The sequence below is a fragment of the Ricinus communis genome, chromosome 9 (genome assembly GCF_019578655.1).
Source record: "Ricinus communis isolate WT05 ecotype wild-type chromosome 9, ASM1957865v1, whole genome shotgun sequence".
Lineage (NCBI taxonomy): Eukaryota > Viridiplantae > Streptophyta > Magnoliopsida > Malpighiales > Euphorbiaceae > Ricinus > Ricinus communis.
The window spans coordinates 6,102,503-6,119,700 of NC_063264.1; the positions used below are offsets into that span (position 1 = coordinate 6,102,503).

The 17,198-nt window shown below is 31.9% G+C and overlaps 2 protein-coding genes across 10 annotated transcripts; both read right to left on the minus strand.

The window, feature by feature from the left end:
* Nucleotides 1-4,911: 4,911 nt before the first annotated feature.
* LOC8286894 (Werner Syndrome-like exonuclease) lies at nt 4,912-11,577 on the minus strand. 7 transcript variants are annotated; one of them, XR_007217500.1, is made up of 8 exons: nt 11,239-11,577; nt 10,976-11,149; nt 9,298-9,428; nt 9,034-9,195; nt 7,989-8,099; nt 7,842-7,921; nt 5,908-5,950; nt 4,969-5,393 (listed from the first exon to the last, which is right to left on the minus strand). XR_007217500.1 is itself a non-coding variant. In XM_048379684.1 (7 exons), exons 1-6 carry the CDS (start codon nt 11,501-11,503, stop codon nt 7,850-7,852), a joined length of 915 nt encoding a protein of 304 aa, XP_048235641.1. In that variant the 5' UTR covers nt 11,504-11,577; the 3' UTR covers nt 4,912-5,950; nt 7,842-7,849. The 7 variants fall into 7 exon arrangements, 5 of the variants coding, with proteins under 5 accessions (XP_048235641.1, XP_048235640.1, XP_048235642.1 ...); XM_048379684.1 differs by having other exon boundaries at nt 4,912-5,950; XM_048379683.1 differs by lacking the exons at nt 4,969-5,393; nt 5,908-5,950 and having other exon boundaries at nt 6,133-7,921.
* Nucleotides 11,578-14,221: 2,644 nt separating this feature from the next.
* Nucleotides 14,222-17,123, minus strand: LOC8286893 (small nuclear ribonucleoprotein E). Of its 3 annotated transcripts, none has more exons than XR_007217381.1 (7): nt 16,881-17,073; nt 16,729-16,755; nt 16,547-16,609; nt 14,781-14,859; nt 14,665-14,710; nt 14,360-14,512; nt 14,222-14,254 (listed from the first exon to the last, which is right to left on the minus strand). XR_007217381.1 is itself a non-coding variant. In XM_048379431.1 (7 exons), exons 2-7 carry the CDS (start codon nt 16,920-16,922, stop codon nt 14,503-14,505), a joined length of 267 nt encoding a protein of 88 aa, XP_048235388.1. In that variant the 5' UTR covers nt 16,923-17,017; nt 17,101-17,123; the 3' UTR covers nt 14,222-14,502. The 3 variants fall into 3 exon arrangements, 2 of the variants coding, with proteins under 2 accessions (XP_048235388.1, XP_002522808.1); XM_048379431.1 differs by adding an exon at nt 17,101-17,123 and having other exon boundaries at nt 14,222-14,512; nt 16,881-17,017; XM_002522762.4 differs by having other exon boundaries at nt 14,222-14,512.
* Between the last annotated feature and the right edge of the window lie 75 nt (nt 17,124-17,198).

Genomic DNA, 17,198 nt, shown 5'->3' on the forward strand with positions numbered 1-17,198 from the left:
AGTACTACTATAAGCCACTACTCCACCAATAGAATTTTATGTATCTTGTTATATGCTTAATTGAATTTGAACGGTATAGAGTGAAGTCAATAGAATTTTAATCCATCACCTCAAACAATGGTATTATGAGCGGTCAATTATTTTGATTTATAGGTCAATGCCAACTCACTTTTATGTATTTTAGTCGGTCCATTTCTTAAGTCCGATCGAAATTAATTACGCAATTATTCAGAAATAATAATGAAAATGAAAATTTTGAATAAATTTTATATGCTTACTTTAATCAATTTGAGGTCCAATATACTCAAGTTAACATTCTAAAACCACTACTGTTTGTAATGTTTGGAGATCTCACCATCTTGATTTTGTAGTATTAGAGAGAAGATTAATGTTGATGAGATTTGAAGTGTTATTTTATAAGCTTGAAGTTAATCTAATTGGCTAAGTTTTCTTCTAATTCTTTTTTTCCATAAAAAGAGAAGCAAGGCATGTGCTATAAAGAAAGAAAAAGATTCAATTGCATTGTTATAAGCTTAGAAATGATGATATTATGTGGGGTTTGAGGCATGGACTTTGTAGCTTAATTTTCTACCACTAAACATGCTCGTTGTATATTGCAATGGTAGGGTTTTGCCAATAGTTTTTTCAATTTTCTTTTAAAGACTTAGAATTATGCTTTTCGCATCTATAGACTTAACCTAATCGTAAATGCGTATCTCGACTTGAATAAAGTTTTTAGTCTAACCATAAATGCATATCTCAACTTGAATAAAATCTGAAATTTAAGTATTTGTCTCTTCATTTTGTGACTCAAGAAAAATTATACTTTTCAAAAGTTAACTAATTAAGAAAAAAAATAAAAGAATTTCTTAAAAAAATTTCTTTTCATTTTTCTCATTGATTGGGTACAATGGCAAGAAGACATCTAATACAGAAAAGAAAAGAGGGTTTGAACTCTATATATCTGTCCTGACAAGAGCAAAATTTATCTTATCATTTTAGCTTGGCCTCAAGTGGAAATGGAAGATCCCACTGGAAAGATGCTCTCAACCTTTATTTCCCAATCAATTGATGCACGAAATTTAATGGCAAAAATGGGGTTACCAATTTCCTTGAATTGGAAAAGCCAACTGTTCTTTGTAGTCATGGGATTGAATGCTGTGATTCTAAAAGTTTTAGATGCATATTAATTAAGTGCAAAAGCAATTCAAACTCATTCATATGCAAAGATTTAAATGAAGTCCAGGAAGTTGGGTCACTGAGTTTTTAACTCATTTTTGGGTTATTTTTAATTGTTTGCCAAAAATATATAGGAAACAGTTAGCGGCCTTTAAGGTTTCAAGTTTAAGATGGGATTGGGTTATTACTATTATTGGGGTTTTCATTCAATTCCACCACATTGTCGAATTTCTTATCAGATTATGAAGGTACCTTTTACACACAACACTCTTAATTAATAACAGCCCATGCAATTCTAATTAATATTACATGTGTTTTTATTTATTATTCTTCTTGGAAAAACAATTTATTCGGTACATTATTTTCTTCTTAATTGCCTATATTTTTTTTTCATAAAAGGCTTCCGGATGGAGAATTATATAATAAGAAGTATCCATCATTGTATTATAAAAATTGATAATTCGTCTACCGTAAAAATAAAATAAAAGTTAGACTAAAAATCTGTTATTTTAAAAGTAAAGCATTATTATAATTCAAATTAAATTTAAAATTTAAAAGTTATTTGAATTAATTTTTTAATATTTTTTTTTCTTACACAGAGATCTTTAATAACAATTTAAAACCCTTATACAAAATAATAATCTAGCTAAATTTGAATATCATAAACCCTTTTATTCCTCATTGAGAAATTAATAAAGAATTAAAATTGCCTGAAAGGAAAGGGGCAAGAAAAATCCCATTACAGGAAATTAAATGAGGCAATATATTGGTAATGGTAAATGGTAATGAGCCAAAGGTGGAGAAGTCATTTTCTATTAGTTAAGAGGAAGGAAAAGGACATCAACTTTCTTTCTCTCTCTCTACAAAAATTGTCGGCAGCATGCCTTTGTTGAGAACCTTCCACATATGTCATCTTCATTAATCCAATCACACCATTTATCTAAATAATTGGATCTTTCAAGTCCTCAAGTTTGTTGTTGCATAAAATTTATTTGATTCGAGTTTTAATGGATAACTTTTTCATTTAAGTATCTATCAATAGCGATTTGATCAGTATTTTTATAAATTTATTTATAAAGCGTAAAATTATTTAAATATGACTCGAGTTTAGATATTATAGCCAAGCCAATTGATGAATTAAATAAAAGAATAAATAAACTTTTACATTTTACTAGCTTTGATCTAATCTAATAATTTACCAATATGTGATAACCAGAAGCTCCACTCTGGAATTCATAAAAGTAAATAGAACTTGTGTCTACTTGACATGATAGTGAGAGTTTTTTTGGTATTATCATGTAATGCAAAGAAGAATAATTAGGTTTAAAAAGAGATTCTACAGACAATTAGTAGAGACTAATTAAGAGATAGACAAGGCATTGTTTGGCCACTCCTTTACTTGAAATGGAAAATACCCATGAAACTACCACTATCACGCCCTTGGTAAAAACTATATTATAAATCAATCTTTGAATTAATTTTTATTTCTTAATATTCTTAAATACTAGTCTTCCACTCCATGTACCAAACAATTCCGTTTACTTTTCTATTTTAGCTTATGTCTTTTTTTTTTTTTCTCTCTTATTAATTTAACCATGGATCATACATAAGCAACAATATTCTACATATTAAACTATAAGATTTAACAAATTGGGTTTATATATCTAAAAAGCTTCTCCATATATTAGAAAATAAGAAATATAATATTAAAATGGTTTGACAAAATTAGTTAATTTTTTTCTAATTTATAAATGCAATTGCATAATTACTTGTAAAAATTTAAAATAATAAGTGGCATGAAACACGAGTAGTCCAACTTTTAAATAAGTTATGAATGCCCCTTTCCAATATTAGTAGGTATATATCTATATAATTTCTTTTTTTTTTTATAATACCCTAAAAGATTTATTAATATCAATGTTGACTTTCTTTGTTGTCTTACATTTATTTATTGGAAAAATTAAGTATAATATATAATAATTTCTCTCTTTTTTTATAGATATTTTTTTCAATGCTTCTACATTCTAAATATGTAATTTCACTAGTCAAAGCACCAACCTTGCCCAATATCCGGATGCTTCTATTGGATCACAAAACCTATTATTTAACAAAAGTATACTTTAATGTCACAAGTATAGGCTTCCTCAATTTATATAATAATGAAATTCCATTCATATTATAGAGTTATATTTCTATTGCAAATAAGAATAAGAATATTTAAAGTTAAAAACTTAGTTAAGTCGGTATATATGTTACTATTTTGTTATTATAAAGAAGAAAAAATGAATTTAAATCTGAGACCTCTGCGCGAACTCTTTAGAGATACCCCATTATATTAAAGAAATAGTGGTAAATATATATTATTATCAAAGTTAAGACTGCAGGTGGATTCATTAGTTGGAGTAAGAGTTTTCATTAATAATGCAAGTACGATGCAATATAAAACAATGTTTTTTTGTCTTAGTCTTTGTAATTTGTCGGCAATGGAAAATGATTGAAGATGAAAATGAGAGGAGAAGGAGGGTACGTGTACATAGTACATTTAAGCTTGTGAAGGGATTTAAGCTCAATCCATTTGCTTTGTCTGTTGCTATCTGTGAAAGAGCCCTCGCACAGAGGTAAAATATAAATAAAAAAAAAACCCATTTTATCATAAATTGAAGAATGTTAGCTAATGAGAAAAACATCATGTATTGCTTAGAAATAAACCCTCTTGGTAGCTACTCATTGGAGTTAATTTATCATTTGTTTGATTATTTGCACTATTATTATTATTTGGAAAATAAAAGGTACAAATTAAAGTAATAGAATAGTATGCAAAATTTTAAATTCAAAGGAATATGAAAAAGAAAACATTCAATTGGTAGTAGTAATTGCTATTTTCTCTATTAAAAAGAAATGCTAATTAGGAGAAAGTTTCAACATACACATGAGCATGTGAGAATTGAGAAAAAATAGTTAAAATTTTCCCGAGAAAATGAGAAATAAATGCTTGATGAAATTTTCTTTCTGTTACAACATTAATATATAGAAAATGGATTAAGGGTCGAACATGATAGAAGATCTTAAACTCCTGTCATTAGAAGGCCTAATTAAACAAGACATGTTTGCAATCAGCCATATACATATGATCAGTTATAAGTCTCTTAATTCTTTGCTAATTAAACATTAAGTCCCTTTAAATTACATATATAAATGGCCAGTAACGAAAGTCCAAAAGCTCATGCCTAAACTCTAAACAAAAATTGAATTTTTAAGTAATGCAGCTATGTAATTGCATTAAAATTCTTATAATAAAATATTATTATTTATAAATATTTTGCGCAGCATGCTTTAAATTAGTTAAAAAAATTGAATTTAAATAAATAATGTGTAAAGCAAGATGCATGAATAATATGGCGAAGTCTTAATTTCGAGAAAAATCCTTATAATGTGGACAAATATGGGGGGGCAGCCGAATAGCAGTAGGCATGATTGGATGCCCATTATTCGGGGACTAGCTTAAAACACAAACTGAAATTCTTTGGGTTTTTGCATACACTGTATTCTATGTACATTTTCACAGCCTAAAGTAAATACGCACTGTCTATATATATAAAGAGTTCAACTCTATCTCTCCAAATTCTAAGTCAATCTTGAAAAAGACTACTTTATCGAGTAGTGATTTGTTTACAGTTTAGTTCAATAATTCGGATTACTTAAGAAAAATGAATGCAGCTGATTATTGGGGTTTAAGACATGGTTTATAATTTTATCATCTAAGAACTATTAATTTAGTGAGTCACGTAGTCATGAATGCAAACTAATAGAAATGTTGAGCTATTTTTTAATTCTTTTATGAATGTTCGTTCTGTTTTAAGATCGTGAGCTTCTAAATTTTTCGACATAAAATATTTGTAGCAAACCAATAACAATTTAGCTATTCAATTTAAACTAGCACTCTGTGATTGTGTCAAAAAAAGAAATTTTTTTGGTTGCCCACATAGAAATGGCATCTCATTGTGTTACATGATAATAAACCCTAATATATGAGAGAGAGAGAGAGAGAGAGAGAGAGAGTTACTCACTCATTGAATAAGACACTTTGTAATGGATTGGCAGGCCCACCCACATGCAATAGCCTCATTCCCTTCTTTTTTTCTTGATTGAAAATGATAATAGATATATGTATGTATATGTTTGATGAGTCTGTAGATGAGTAGCATTGATTTGCACTGTCACCAAATATAGACAAAGTGGAAATGAAACTGTTTCGATGGAGATATGTTAAAAATGTGCGATAACTATATCATCTTTGAATGAGAATATTTTCAGTGTGGAGTAATTTAACAAAGATGTTGGTACTAGACACTACACTTCTCATACGTGCATATCAATTTCCTTATTTGTCTATCTCATACTATGCCCTACTTACAGATGGAAATGCATGTTAAAAGTTACCATATAAGAGTTCAAATGAAACAAGTGAAAATGTTGTCGTACTGTTTGAAAAAAAAAAAAAAAAAAAAAAAACTAGCCATGAATTTGTGCCCATTTACAAATGAATAATCATATCATATGGCCCCATTAGCATCATCTATGTTAAAAAGACATGAGATATAAAAACGCAGGTTGAGCTTGTGACCCATTTCACTTTATACAGAAAAATATAGTAAAATGATTAGATTTCCTTTTTGATTATTGATAACTTAAAATGTAGCCACTCTAAGGCCACCCTCGCGTACCCACCTTGTTGCTTTGGCTCAAAGCTTGTTTTTTTGACAAACGAAACCTGCGACATGACCATTCAAAATGTGACTATTTTATTTTGTAGGGTCTATGGAAGACTTAAATCTATATTAGAGGTAGAGACTAATAGATTATAATTATTCTTATGTATAATCTCTAATCTATAATATAGTATGTATCATAAGCTATAATTAAAATGTTGGAGCAAAGCTTTGGACTGAAGTCTTATCTTAGCTTGAAAGCTTCACCAACTTAAGTACCTTTTATTAAATAAAATTGTCTAAAAAGTTCTGTGAACATAACTAGTATTACAAGATTTTTCATAAGGGGGTATCACTAATGATTACTGTTTAGCTATAACCTTATAGTTAGAATACGGCAATCAGATAATCATAGCCAGCATGTGCTAGAAGAGAACTTAAGCTTGTATCCATTCTTGAGGTCACGACCACTACCGCTGAGATACCCTTCATTTAATAAAGACATAAGGATACAAAAAAAGAAAAAAGGAGAAACAAAATTACTCAAATTACCTTTCACACTATCTAAAAGAAATATGTTCTCAAACATGCAATTTTAATTTCAATGTGAAAAAGACACTAAAAGTGTCAATCAATCATACTTTGTTGCTTATTGTTGATTTATTTGGGTTCTATCCTCTACTATATTGTGTCATAAAAGTTTGCTAACCACAAGACTATTAGCTGCCAAGACTTGTCTGCGCACAAGTGTCGGTGACACTTTGGTTTTGGGTGTCGGTGACGTTCAAATGCAAAGTACTGGCTCTCGTGTCATCACTAAGCATTGGCAGCCGTAGGTAAAAAAGAAAAAAGGGTCAGTCATTTCCAATTTTTTTTATCAAGTCATTTGCTGTTCATCAGATTAACCACTAAAGAGGGACTCTAATCTAAGAGTAAAAAAAAAAATTATTTATAATATGAAAATCCCTTAACAATACGTAAAGTCTAATACAATTGCTGCCCTTTGGTAAGTATATATACATATAAGACAACAGAAACAAAAGAGAAAACACCAGTAAAGTACGAAAACAAGCAAAAGAAGAAGGAAAGAATCTATTTTACAGCTAACATGTTTAACACATGAACACAATTTGTTGGCATTTCAATTTAAGATTTTTTTTTGTTTTCACAGCAAAAGCTAAGAAGAGAAATGGACATAACCTTTTGTCTCTTCAACCATGTGCTAGGCATGTGCTGTGTTCGATTTTTTTTCCTCTTCATTGCAACCGGGAATTTAGGAGGTCCACTTGGAATCTTGATTAAGACATCTCTCTCACACATTTCAAAAGATTTTGCCTTTCGATAAATAATAATTTGACACTTTGTTAACACTACAAATATAACATACCCCTAACCCTTTTCTATGCCCCTTCTGTTTTTCTCTATAATGCTTGCTTTCTAGCTTTCTAATATGCGGCCAATTTCTTTTCAAGACCTAGACCCAACTTGCTACAAATGGTGATCCAATCCAATCCTATCTAATTCAGGCGTCATATGATCTGACATGAAAACCTCTTGTGTTTGACATTTGTCCAAAGAAATAAAATTGTATGGAACAAACAAATGTTAAGAGGTTATGATGACATGATGGAATGAATAATTAATTTACCAAACTAACTTCTCATGTGAAAAGGTCCCAAAGTAATTTTCCAACTGCCAATATTTATGAGAGTTCCATGAAGAGGAATGGTACTCTCATTATGTATCTGACAACTCATAACCGATCTAAAGTTTTAAATCCCCCCAATAATTTAGTATAAGATTAGTTTCATCTTGGAGCAGTAATTCTCTGAAATAGCGCTTCTTTATAATTAATATTGGTGACAACTTACAACATCCCAAAATTTAATTTTAGGCTGGTCAATTTGTAAAAAAAATAGATAGACATGATTTAATGTGATGATAACAGTGAACCTGGATGATTATGGCACTACTTCCGCTTCCTCACTTCTTCCATCAGCCACCTCCTTTGTATCTGGGAGACTTCTTAGCACCTAAATAGAGAATAAGGCACCATCAGTAGTATCAAGCATAATTATAAAAGCAGTAATATGCAATTACCTGGTAAAGCTGCCAAGAAGCAAAAGCATCAGTAGCAGCATACTCTAGTTGCTCCTTTGACAAAACATCTACTTCCCAATTTCCCAATCTGATTTTATTGGGCTTCCCAAGCTGCAAGGTTTTAGTAACTTCATCAGCACTTCCCATCAAAAACAAGGCCAAAATCAATTGAAGGACAAAAATGCCATGCCATGTCCCACTGAACAGTCAATGAAATATTAAGCTGCTTGTAAAACTGCCAAAAAAGAAAAGTATTCATATGCACTGTCAATTAATAAGAACCATATATATTAAGATCAGGTCATACGACCGTGAAGAGAATAAAGAATTTTATGAAAACTAGGGGAAACAGAGAGGAGTATAAGGAGTTGCTGCTAACCCTCTCATTGATTCATACTCAAGGAACATGGTAGCCCAGTAACAAGCACAGTATGTTAGACTTTTTGCAAGATGGTGATCTGTAATCAAAATTTACGGGACTCAACACAGACAGAAGGGAATTTGAAGCACAATGCACCAAATCCTGCAGAGAGACAATATCATATACCTATAGCATTAACTATTTCTCCTACAACTGCAACAGTATAATAGGCTATGACCATAGTCATTACCTCATGGGAGATTTCACAAGGACAATGCACAAATGCATCAATCAGAGATTGTCTTTATTTCTATCAACCTTCTAATTACAAAATTGTCGTATAAATGTACATGGTACAGCTGTCCAGCAATTACCAATGTACCAAGTAAATTTTGCAACTATTGCAACAAAGTACAAACAATCAGCCTTAAGCTATCAGTGTAATGCAATGGCACCTACCATCTGCATGATCTGAGGATTAATAATCACTCACTTTGAATCAAATAAAGGAGCAAGAAGGTCCTGTCTCCTAATGCTTAAATAATGGAAAGTCACATTCTAATGCTTCATTAAGACTGAACAAGTAAATCAAGAATAGATTGCGGATAGACCAGTAATCAAAGAAGACTGGACTCCATCTCCGTGGAGTTGTTTCCAAGGTCATCAGCTAGCTGAGATAGATACCTCTTTGCAAACAAGCATCTCAGTTAGGGATTGAAGACTCCAACTTTTAGGTTTCCCACCAATTTTCTTTCTTGCCAGATAAGATAGGTCCTCCACTGCTTTAACAGATACATTATAGTCTGTAAAAACCTTAACGGAATCATTGCCAACGCCAACACCAACCTGTAGATATGTCAAGTATTATATTGGAATACATGAACAAATATAGATAATTGAGACACACATGAAGCAAATACAAAATTTTGTGCAAGAGATCTTACGAACTTTGAGAAGCGCAGAATCCTCAAGAAGAGACTGCAGACTTTTGGGGATTCCAGAATGAATTATATGCATCACATGACAATAATCAGTACCAGTGCATAACTGCATTACAGCAGTCTTTCCAGGCAAAACACCTGTAAAGTGAGACTTTCTTAAATTTGATTGCCCAAAAATGAAAATCTCATATATTATGGCCCTGCCTCCAAACACACACATCCACCCACTTCCTGTTTCGACTTTAGTTCATAAGCTACTCCGCAAAATTGAGGGGCCCTTTAATTGAGCACTAGCAAAAATTCTGGCGATGTGCTTTTACAAATTAATGACATGTTCTGCCAAAAATTTGGACAGCACATAAGATGGATATAAAAATCAACCGGGAATAAAATACTGCAAGTGTTACAATCTCATGAAATCCTACCTCACCTTTCCCAGATATAGAAAACCGAGACAGATATCTGGTAGCATGGGAAAGAACTCAAACTGTAAGGAAAAGAAATTGATTAAGGCATAAGATTGCAAGATGTTTTGGGTACAACATTATCACAATGCCCTCGATAAAAATTTTAGCTAAGGAAGCATGTCTAGATTAGGACCTAAGGTAACATCGTGACTGAAAGTTGGCAGGCCTTCATATGAATTTTGTCAGAAAGAGAGTGTATCCATCCTTGTTTAATAGGTAATTATTTTATTAGAATTAAGCAGAAAGGTAAAGCACAGCATGAGGAATGACAGCGAGAAATCACTAGTACTGTTATAACTCCAAAAAAGCCTTTTTCTCAAATATGAAATAGAAGCAAATTTCATCCTGGTGCACCATGCAACTATTATCCGCATTCTTATAAGTTCTTATAATTATTATTTCCAAAAGATATACTAAGGCGGCTCTAGTTGAAACAGTGCCAAGCTCATGCTCAAGCTTGACTTGACTACAACACTCGAAGCTCGAAACTCAACTCTAGCTCAATGGAGCTTTAATTTTGAAAGCTCGAGCTCGACTTGTTAAGCCGAGACTAACTCTTTCTATATCGACAAAATCATTAGAACCACAAGCGCAACCTGATGATCTCAAAGACTCGAGCTCGACATACTCCAAATGCTCAAACTTAACTCTACTTTACTTGTTTACTAGGAAAAAAATTCGACAATCTTTAAAATGAGCTTGTAAAAGCTTGATTGAGCTTGAATAAGCTCAATTGATCTCAAATGAGCTTGAATAAGCTCAATTGGTCTCAAATGAGCTTTGATTGAGCTCGAATAGCAAGAAAATACTGAAATATAATAAGTAAAAGTGAAGCCTCGATTAGGCTGCCAGCCTTCTCGACTCAACCTTTAAGAAACTTAAAAATGGCTAGTCTACCTATCTGAGTAGCTCAACTTGATTGGATAAAACTGAAATAATCTTGAGTATCTTACAAGTTGGATCGATCATTTACATCCTAACTAGAACCGGAGCCAATAACAAACAATGCAAAAACTGATCTGCCTCTAAATTACTTCTATCATACAAGAGAAGTAACCACATTTTGTTTTATCTCGCACAATTCATTGTAATCTCACCACACAGTGTCAAACAATGATAATAAAGCGTGCATTTCTTCAAATGGTAGAACACATGCATCTGAGAAGAGACTTATATTTAAACAAACAAAACAAAAAAAAATAAAACTAGTGCACAAACCTCTTTTAAAGGTAGGTTTCCATTCAATATCAAACCCTAAAGCAACTGTTTCCTTTCTTTGACATTCAATACTTCTTAAAAGCTCCCTTGCAGCTTTCTCCACATCCTCTCTAGTTCTACTATAAAAAATTCGACCTCCAAACTTCAATGCAGGATATCTCACCTTTACATTATCTGCAAACATTTCAAAAATGTAGTAAAAGAAATGCTTGTATATTATTTAATATTGAAGAAAAAAGCTTAAAAAATAGTCACCTACATACCTTGACAAGGAGAGAGTGAAAAAGGTGCAGAGAGACCTAAAACAGAATTAGGTAACTGTCGTCGGGGAGTTTTACGGAGGTACTCGTCGTCGTTTTTGTGAGGAGATGAACGTCGTTTGCTATTGGTGATAGAAGAGGAAGAGGACTGTTGAAACGCGGCTTCTATAGCATCAATGGCTTCAAGTTCTTCGTTCGATAAAGGCTGCAGGTCCCTCACTGAAATTGAAGAAGGAAATCGAGAAGAAGTAATTTGTTGATGGTGCATAGTGATTTTGGGCGAGGGCGTGTTTGAGAGAGTTGAATGGGAGGGAGGGAAAAAGGGCGGATAAATCAATTAAAGTTCTCTGTTTAACTTTCTAAGCGGGCTTTATATATCTTATAATTGTTTTCTTAACTAAATTAAAGCCAAACTTTCTAATTTTTAATAGAATTTAGTTAATTAAGAATATGTAAAATTATAAGAACAAATGAGGAAAATATTTAATTTGGTCCTCCAACTTTGCAGTTAAACTTTTCTTTTACAAGTTCAGCTCCTAAACTTTTTAAATATATTCAATTTAGTCTCTTTCTAGGGAAGGAATTAACAGGGTGGCAATATGGACCTACAACATTATTATAACAAGATATGGACATGGCATGAGAATAGAGTATTTAAATTGACGCTTACAATGTTATTGTGTTATGGTGTCGCGAGTTCACATGCTAAGATATTAATCTATTTATTGTAATGTATATTACACGCTGTATATTTAATATCACTTGCATATTAATTTTTTTTTAAATTTTTTCTTGATTTTTAATAACATGTAATGTATATAAAATATTATTAAATAAAATTACAATAAAAAATTTATTATTTCGTGTTATCTACCTAATAAATAAGTTGCATATATAATTATAATGTTTAACATAATTAGTTTATTATATCGTGTTGGAGTTGATACAAATTATCTTATATCTATATCTCGATATGGCACACAGATTAGGAGTTAATACGAATTGCTACCCCTACATATTATATTTATTATAAAGTCCAATTTGGTGATCAAACTTTTGATGAGGGACTCAATTTAGTTATCCAACCTTTTTTCTTTTGCGGCCTCAATTTTGCCAGCCAACTTTTTATGCGAGATCAACATAATTGAAGTATAGTTAATTTAATTATTTGATTAGACTTATGTATTAATTTTTTTCAATGTATTTTAGATTTTTAATTAGTTGTATGAATAAATAAAAAGAATTGGTGACAGTATAATTTTTAGGAAAAATAACAAAAATATTTATGTTTTTTATTAAAAAATATGGTGTAAATTTTTTTTCTTTTCATTTTTACTGTGTGAAAATATCAAAAAATGATTTTCTTAACTTTTTTTCAGAAATATAATTTGATTGTTTTTTTTTTATCTTTCTTTAGTTGTTTTTTGGTAAAATAACTAAAAGACAACTAAATATAAATCAAAAGACAACCATACCGTATTTAAAAAAAAAGTCAAAAAAATAATATTTTTGAAAAAAAAAAGATTTTTACAATAAAAATTATATTTATTTATTGATTTTAAAATATTTCTGAAAATTCCATAATTTTTATGCTAATAACCAAAAAGAACTTTAGTTTCTTATATTAAGCTCATTTTGTAAACGTAAACTCATTGTTTATTTTGAATGTGTTGGTAGTAAAAGAACGGTGCCGGTGATAAATTGGTTTTAATGAGAAATTGATATCAGTTATTCTTAAATTCTAATTTAAAAAATATACTAAAATGTTAATTGACTTCTCAACTTGTTATTTGAGCATCTCTAGCTATACTCTTCATATATTCTTCTATTAAATTATAAATAATTAATGTTCTATTTTAATTTGTTTTGAAATATGTATATATTTTAACAATATTTTCTATTTTATTTACTAGTTAACTTTTTATTAAAGAAATAAATAAAATAAAAAAAAGAATATGATTCTTAAAAAAAATAATAAAAAAAAAATTATAGAATATGCTCTAGAGTCACTTTCTCCCTCTTTCTTTCTTATTAAATTTAAGGATAGAGAATATAACTTTTAAGTCATTTTAGAAAGAGATGATGAATTAAGAAGTGTCTTAGAAGCCTAATTTTTGTAAACATTCCCTATAATAAAAAATAAGCATAATTTAAAAGTTTATTAGCACGCTCTTAGGCTTAATTTAGCCTCGTGACTTACTCCGAGAACTAAATTTAGCCCTCTTTTATGTTCTTATTAAACCATATACAACTTGTTATCTTAAAAAAGGTCAAATCATTAGGTGATATATATGGAAACACTTATGAAATTTGAAATATGTGTTATCTGACTATGGTCGAATTGTAAAACACTTAACGGCGTATGCCACAAATTCAACAGCCAAGTCATTTTCTAATGTAATATGTCACCAGTAATTTAATCGCAAAGCGCAAAAGGACTTCAGCGTCAAAGCACAGTTCAACTTTCAAGTCACCTTCTTTCTTATTGAGATTTTGCGTAGCAATTTGCCCAGAAGAACAAGAGAATTTGTTCTTGTGCTTGAGCGCTGGGAATCAAATCATCATTGTTTTGACATGCTTGAAGGAGTATGGAATATCAAAGGAATACACAACCAACCACATAAAAAAGGCAAGCAAAGGCAGGCAGGCCAGCATACATGTTTGGGGTAAAGATCTGATATATGTGGAAGCCGAGTCAATAGTCAGCAACGAGTAGTGCAAAGAAAGAGGACAAGGCAAATGGGCCATGGATACAGTAATTGCTCCAACACAGGCAGACACATTATATGCATATAGGTTGCCATCAAGGGCAGGGGTGCAATGGCAGTGGCACAAGCCCTTTTATTACTTCTAACCCCACATACACTTCTACATTTTCTTTCATGTTATTTATTTCCTCTCCTGTACCCTTGTTGACTTGTTTCAATCTCAATAAAGCTTATGCTCTCATGAGACATGAGATCTAAAGCATGCGTCAGCTACGAGCTTGTCTAAAATCATGAAGCTTCCATACAGATATCTGTTGCATACAAATAGTTCATGAACATGTACAGCTCATATAATATAAATTCCTGACAAGCATCATGATATTAATTGCAACAGTAAGGTCAAGTTAACGACAAACCTAATCTCTCAAACATTTTCCTCGATCCATATCCTGCCTACATTTATCACCTAAAGTCCAAATGAAAGCATGTTTCAATATTCAATATAGCGGTAGACTCTAGATAGCTCATGGAGATGTCCATGCAGTTGCCAGGTTGATCATCATTTCCCCCTGCAAAAGACAAAGGAAATAAAATCATTAAACAAATGATCAAGAGAAAGAGAGAGGAGTAATCAAGGGAGAGGAAAGGAGTGAGAAAAGGATATATGTTTTTCTTTTTCCTTTTATTTTTCTGAGAAGAGCATTGATGGTGTATAACTCACGTGTTCATCATCAGAGTAATGTTGTCTCCTTTAAGAAGAATCCTTCCTGAAAATAGTAGAAAGATAAAATTTAGAGGACACAAAATCAGCGCAAGAAGTGCAGCATCATGATTTACCTAAAGTCTTTCTACTCTTTTTCTTGACATTGACTTCCTCAGCATCATCAAGAACCAAATTCATATACTCATCAAAACCCTGTTAAGAATTGATTGCATAAGATGTTCATGTACAAAGCTGAGTGTTGAAATATATATTTCCATGCTAATAAAACAAATCATGAACATATGTGAAATAACAGCAGAAGTGAAACCAATTTCTTCCATCCTCTACAATAAGTCAAAACAAGTCAGCCAACAGAGCTGAAAGGTACTTGTCCAACCCTAATGAACTAGAAACCCTGCTAAAAATGACAGAAAAAGTTGCCCAAACTTAGCAAAATCGAAATCCAGAAAACAAGAGTAGAGGGTAGGGGATGTGTCAAATAATGGACAAGAACAGGCGTCCCTGGCGCAGTAGGGTTCCAGATCTTTGTCTCTCTTTATTCCAAAGTAAAGGGCGACTTCCATGGGAACCTACTGACTGTCAAGAGGAAATTTCAGCTTCTGAATCTCAAGAAGAACTAGCAATTTACAGCTGCTCTTTGTGCTTATTTACCATACTAGGAGTGAACTTGCTCATACTTGATTGCACACTGTCTTGCTACACACCTACCATCGTACTCAAAGTGTACCCCGACTAAGAAACCAAAAGCAGCTTGGTTGTCCCTTTCTAGTGCAATGAAACGAATGAATGCATCTTGGCAGGTCACACTTACAGGATAGGCAGTTGAGACGTGGCTTCTATTTCATTGGAAAGAATGGAAAGAATATAACTTACTATCCACAATGTAGATTCCTCTCATTTCTCATAGGATCCCTGGCCTTATTATTTGCTGGCTGATTGTAACGAATAGGAAATAAAAAATCTCATTATGAGAGTTTCTTAAAAGGTGAGTAGGTATGAGCACAGTTCTTTTCAGAATGGTTTGCAGGTTGAGCTACAAAACTCTCCAAATCACCTTTATAACCGAATCGGTGTTGAAGATCCTAGGGGATTGATAGGCTTTCTGCCTCTAAGCAAACTGAACCCGCAAAACCCCCGTCTCCATCACTAAACCACAATATACAAAAATGGTTTAGTTGGACACAAAACAAAATCGGATTTCATCTGATCCACCAAATTAAGTCAGGACCAGTGCTCAGGATTTTCATCTTTGCAATCCTTGGGCAGTTATTTCCAGTCAAAGAACTTCTCTATGCTACTTAGCCAATCAAGAAAATTTTATGGATGAATTTGGTAATTCTCTTGTTGTTTAAAAACATCTAGTCAATCAAGAAATTTTTAAGGATGAATTTGGTAATTCTCTTGTTGGTTAAAAACATCTTTCCACCTTCTCAATAACCAATCTACCATGAATCTCAATACTTGAATTTTCCCAGAAATTAAGGAGTAGGGAATTGGGACCAACATAGGATGGATTGGGAGATTGTGCAGAAATGGCAAGGACCTCAAAGGGTATAACCAATGGAAAAAAAAATAAAAATAAATAATAATGATGTGAAAGATTGAGGACTACGGAACTACATATAACTCTCTTTTTTGTTCACCTCGTTGTCAATCCAGTAGACAAAATATTAGAATGTCTAAACTCTCCTATTGTTTGCATATTCAAAAAGCAAAAGTAGCTTATACATAAAACCACATCAACATAGGCTTCGTAGTGCAAACGCATTGCTTAATCCAAGTTTTTTATGAAATCAAGAAATGTATGCAAAAGTTCATATTTAAATACAAAGTTTCTAGACTAGATTTTAAGAAAACAATGAGAATGTATGAAACTCACAATAATTCGGCCTTCAATCCTCAAATCTTTCTGCTCAAAAAGCCAAAATTGAATTCGAGCTTTCTGTACGAAACCCAGAACCAATATCTCAAAACTCAAAACCCTATTAACCCAGAGTCAAATAAGCAAACCCAGAAAGGAAAAGAAAAAAATCAACAAAATAAGCAAAACCAAGAACTTACACTTTGAAGGAACCTGAAAATCAAGTTCTGGAACAGCTCAAATCCAATAAGACCAAAACAAAATGAGTACACAGTGAAAACATTAGAAAAATTTTAAATAAATAAAAAGAAAGAAAAAATGGAAACAAAAGAAGAATGAGAGCGAAACTCACAATGGGTTGGGTCATAATTCTCTGGACCTTAGTACTCGCCATGGCTGCGATATGATTGATGCTAACGGCTACAAAAGTGTCTGGAGAGATAGGCTAGCCAAATATGGAGAGAAGGTTCAACAAGCGGCAGCTGCGATTTAATAAGCGATCAGAAGACGAGAAGAGAAGCTTATGGGTTTTTCTTTTCATGAATAAAAAATTAAAATTTTTCCCTATTGAAAAGAGATGTTTATTAAAAAAAAAAAATTAGTATGATTTTACTTTTATGCCCATGGCCCGCCCGCCCTTTCCATCTTCAGTACTAGCGCAGTACTAAAC

Excerpts from the sequence above, each read along its gene's own strand:
- LOC8286894 (XM_048379684.1), bottom strand. The coding sequence starts at position 11,503 with ATGCACCATCAACAAATTACTTCTTCTCGATTTCCTTCTTCAATTTCA. Across the intron at positions 11,150-11,238 it reads TTCACTCTCTCCTTGTCAAG|ATAATGTAAAGGTGAGATAT; the intron begins GTATGTAGGTGA and ends AAATGTTTGCAG. Across the intron at positions 9,196-9,297 it reads AGGATTCTGCGCTTCTCAAA|GTTGGTGTTGGCGTTGGCAA; the intron begins GTTCGTAAGATC and ends ACATATCTACAG.
- LOC8286893 (XM_048379431.1), bottom strand. The coding sequence starts at position 16,922 with ATGGCGAGTACTAAGGTCCAGAGAATTATGACCCAACCCATT. Across the intron at positions 16,756-16,880 it reads GAATTATGACCCAACCCATT|AACTTGATTTTCAGGTTCCT; the intron begins GTGAGTTTCGCT and ends GAGCTGTTCCAG. Across the intron at positions 16,610-16,728 it reads TTTTCAGGTTCCTTCAAAGT|AAAGCTCGAATTCAATTTTG; the intron begins GTAAGTTCTTGG and ends GGTTTCGTACAG.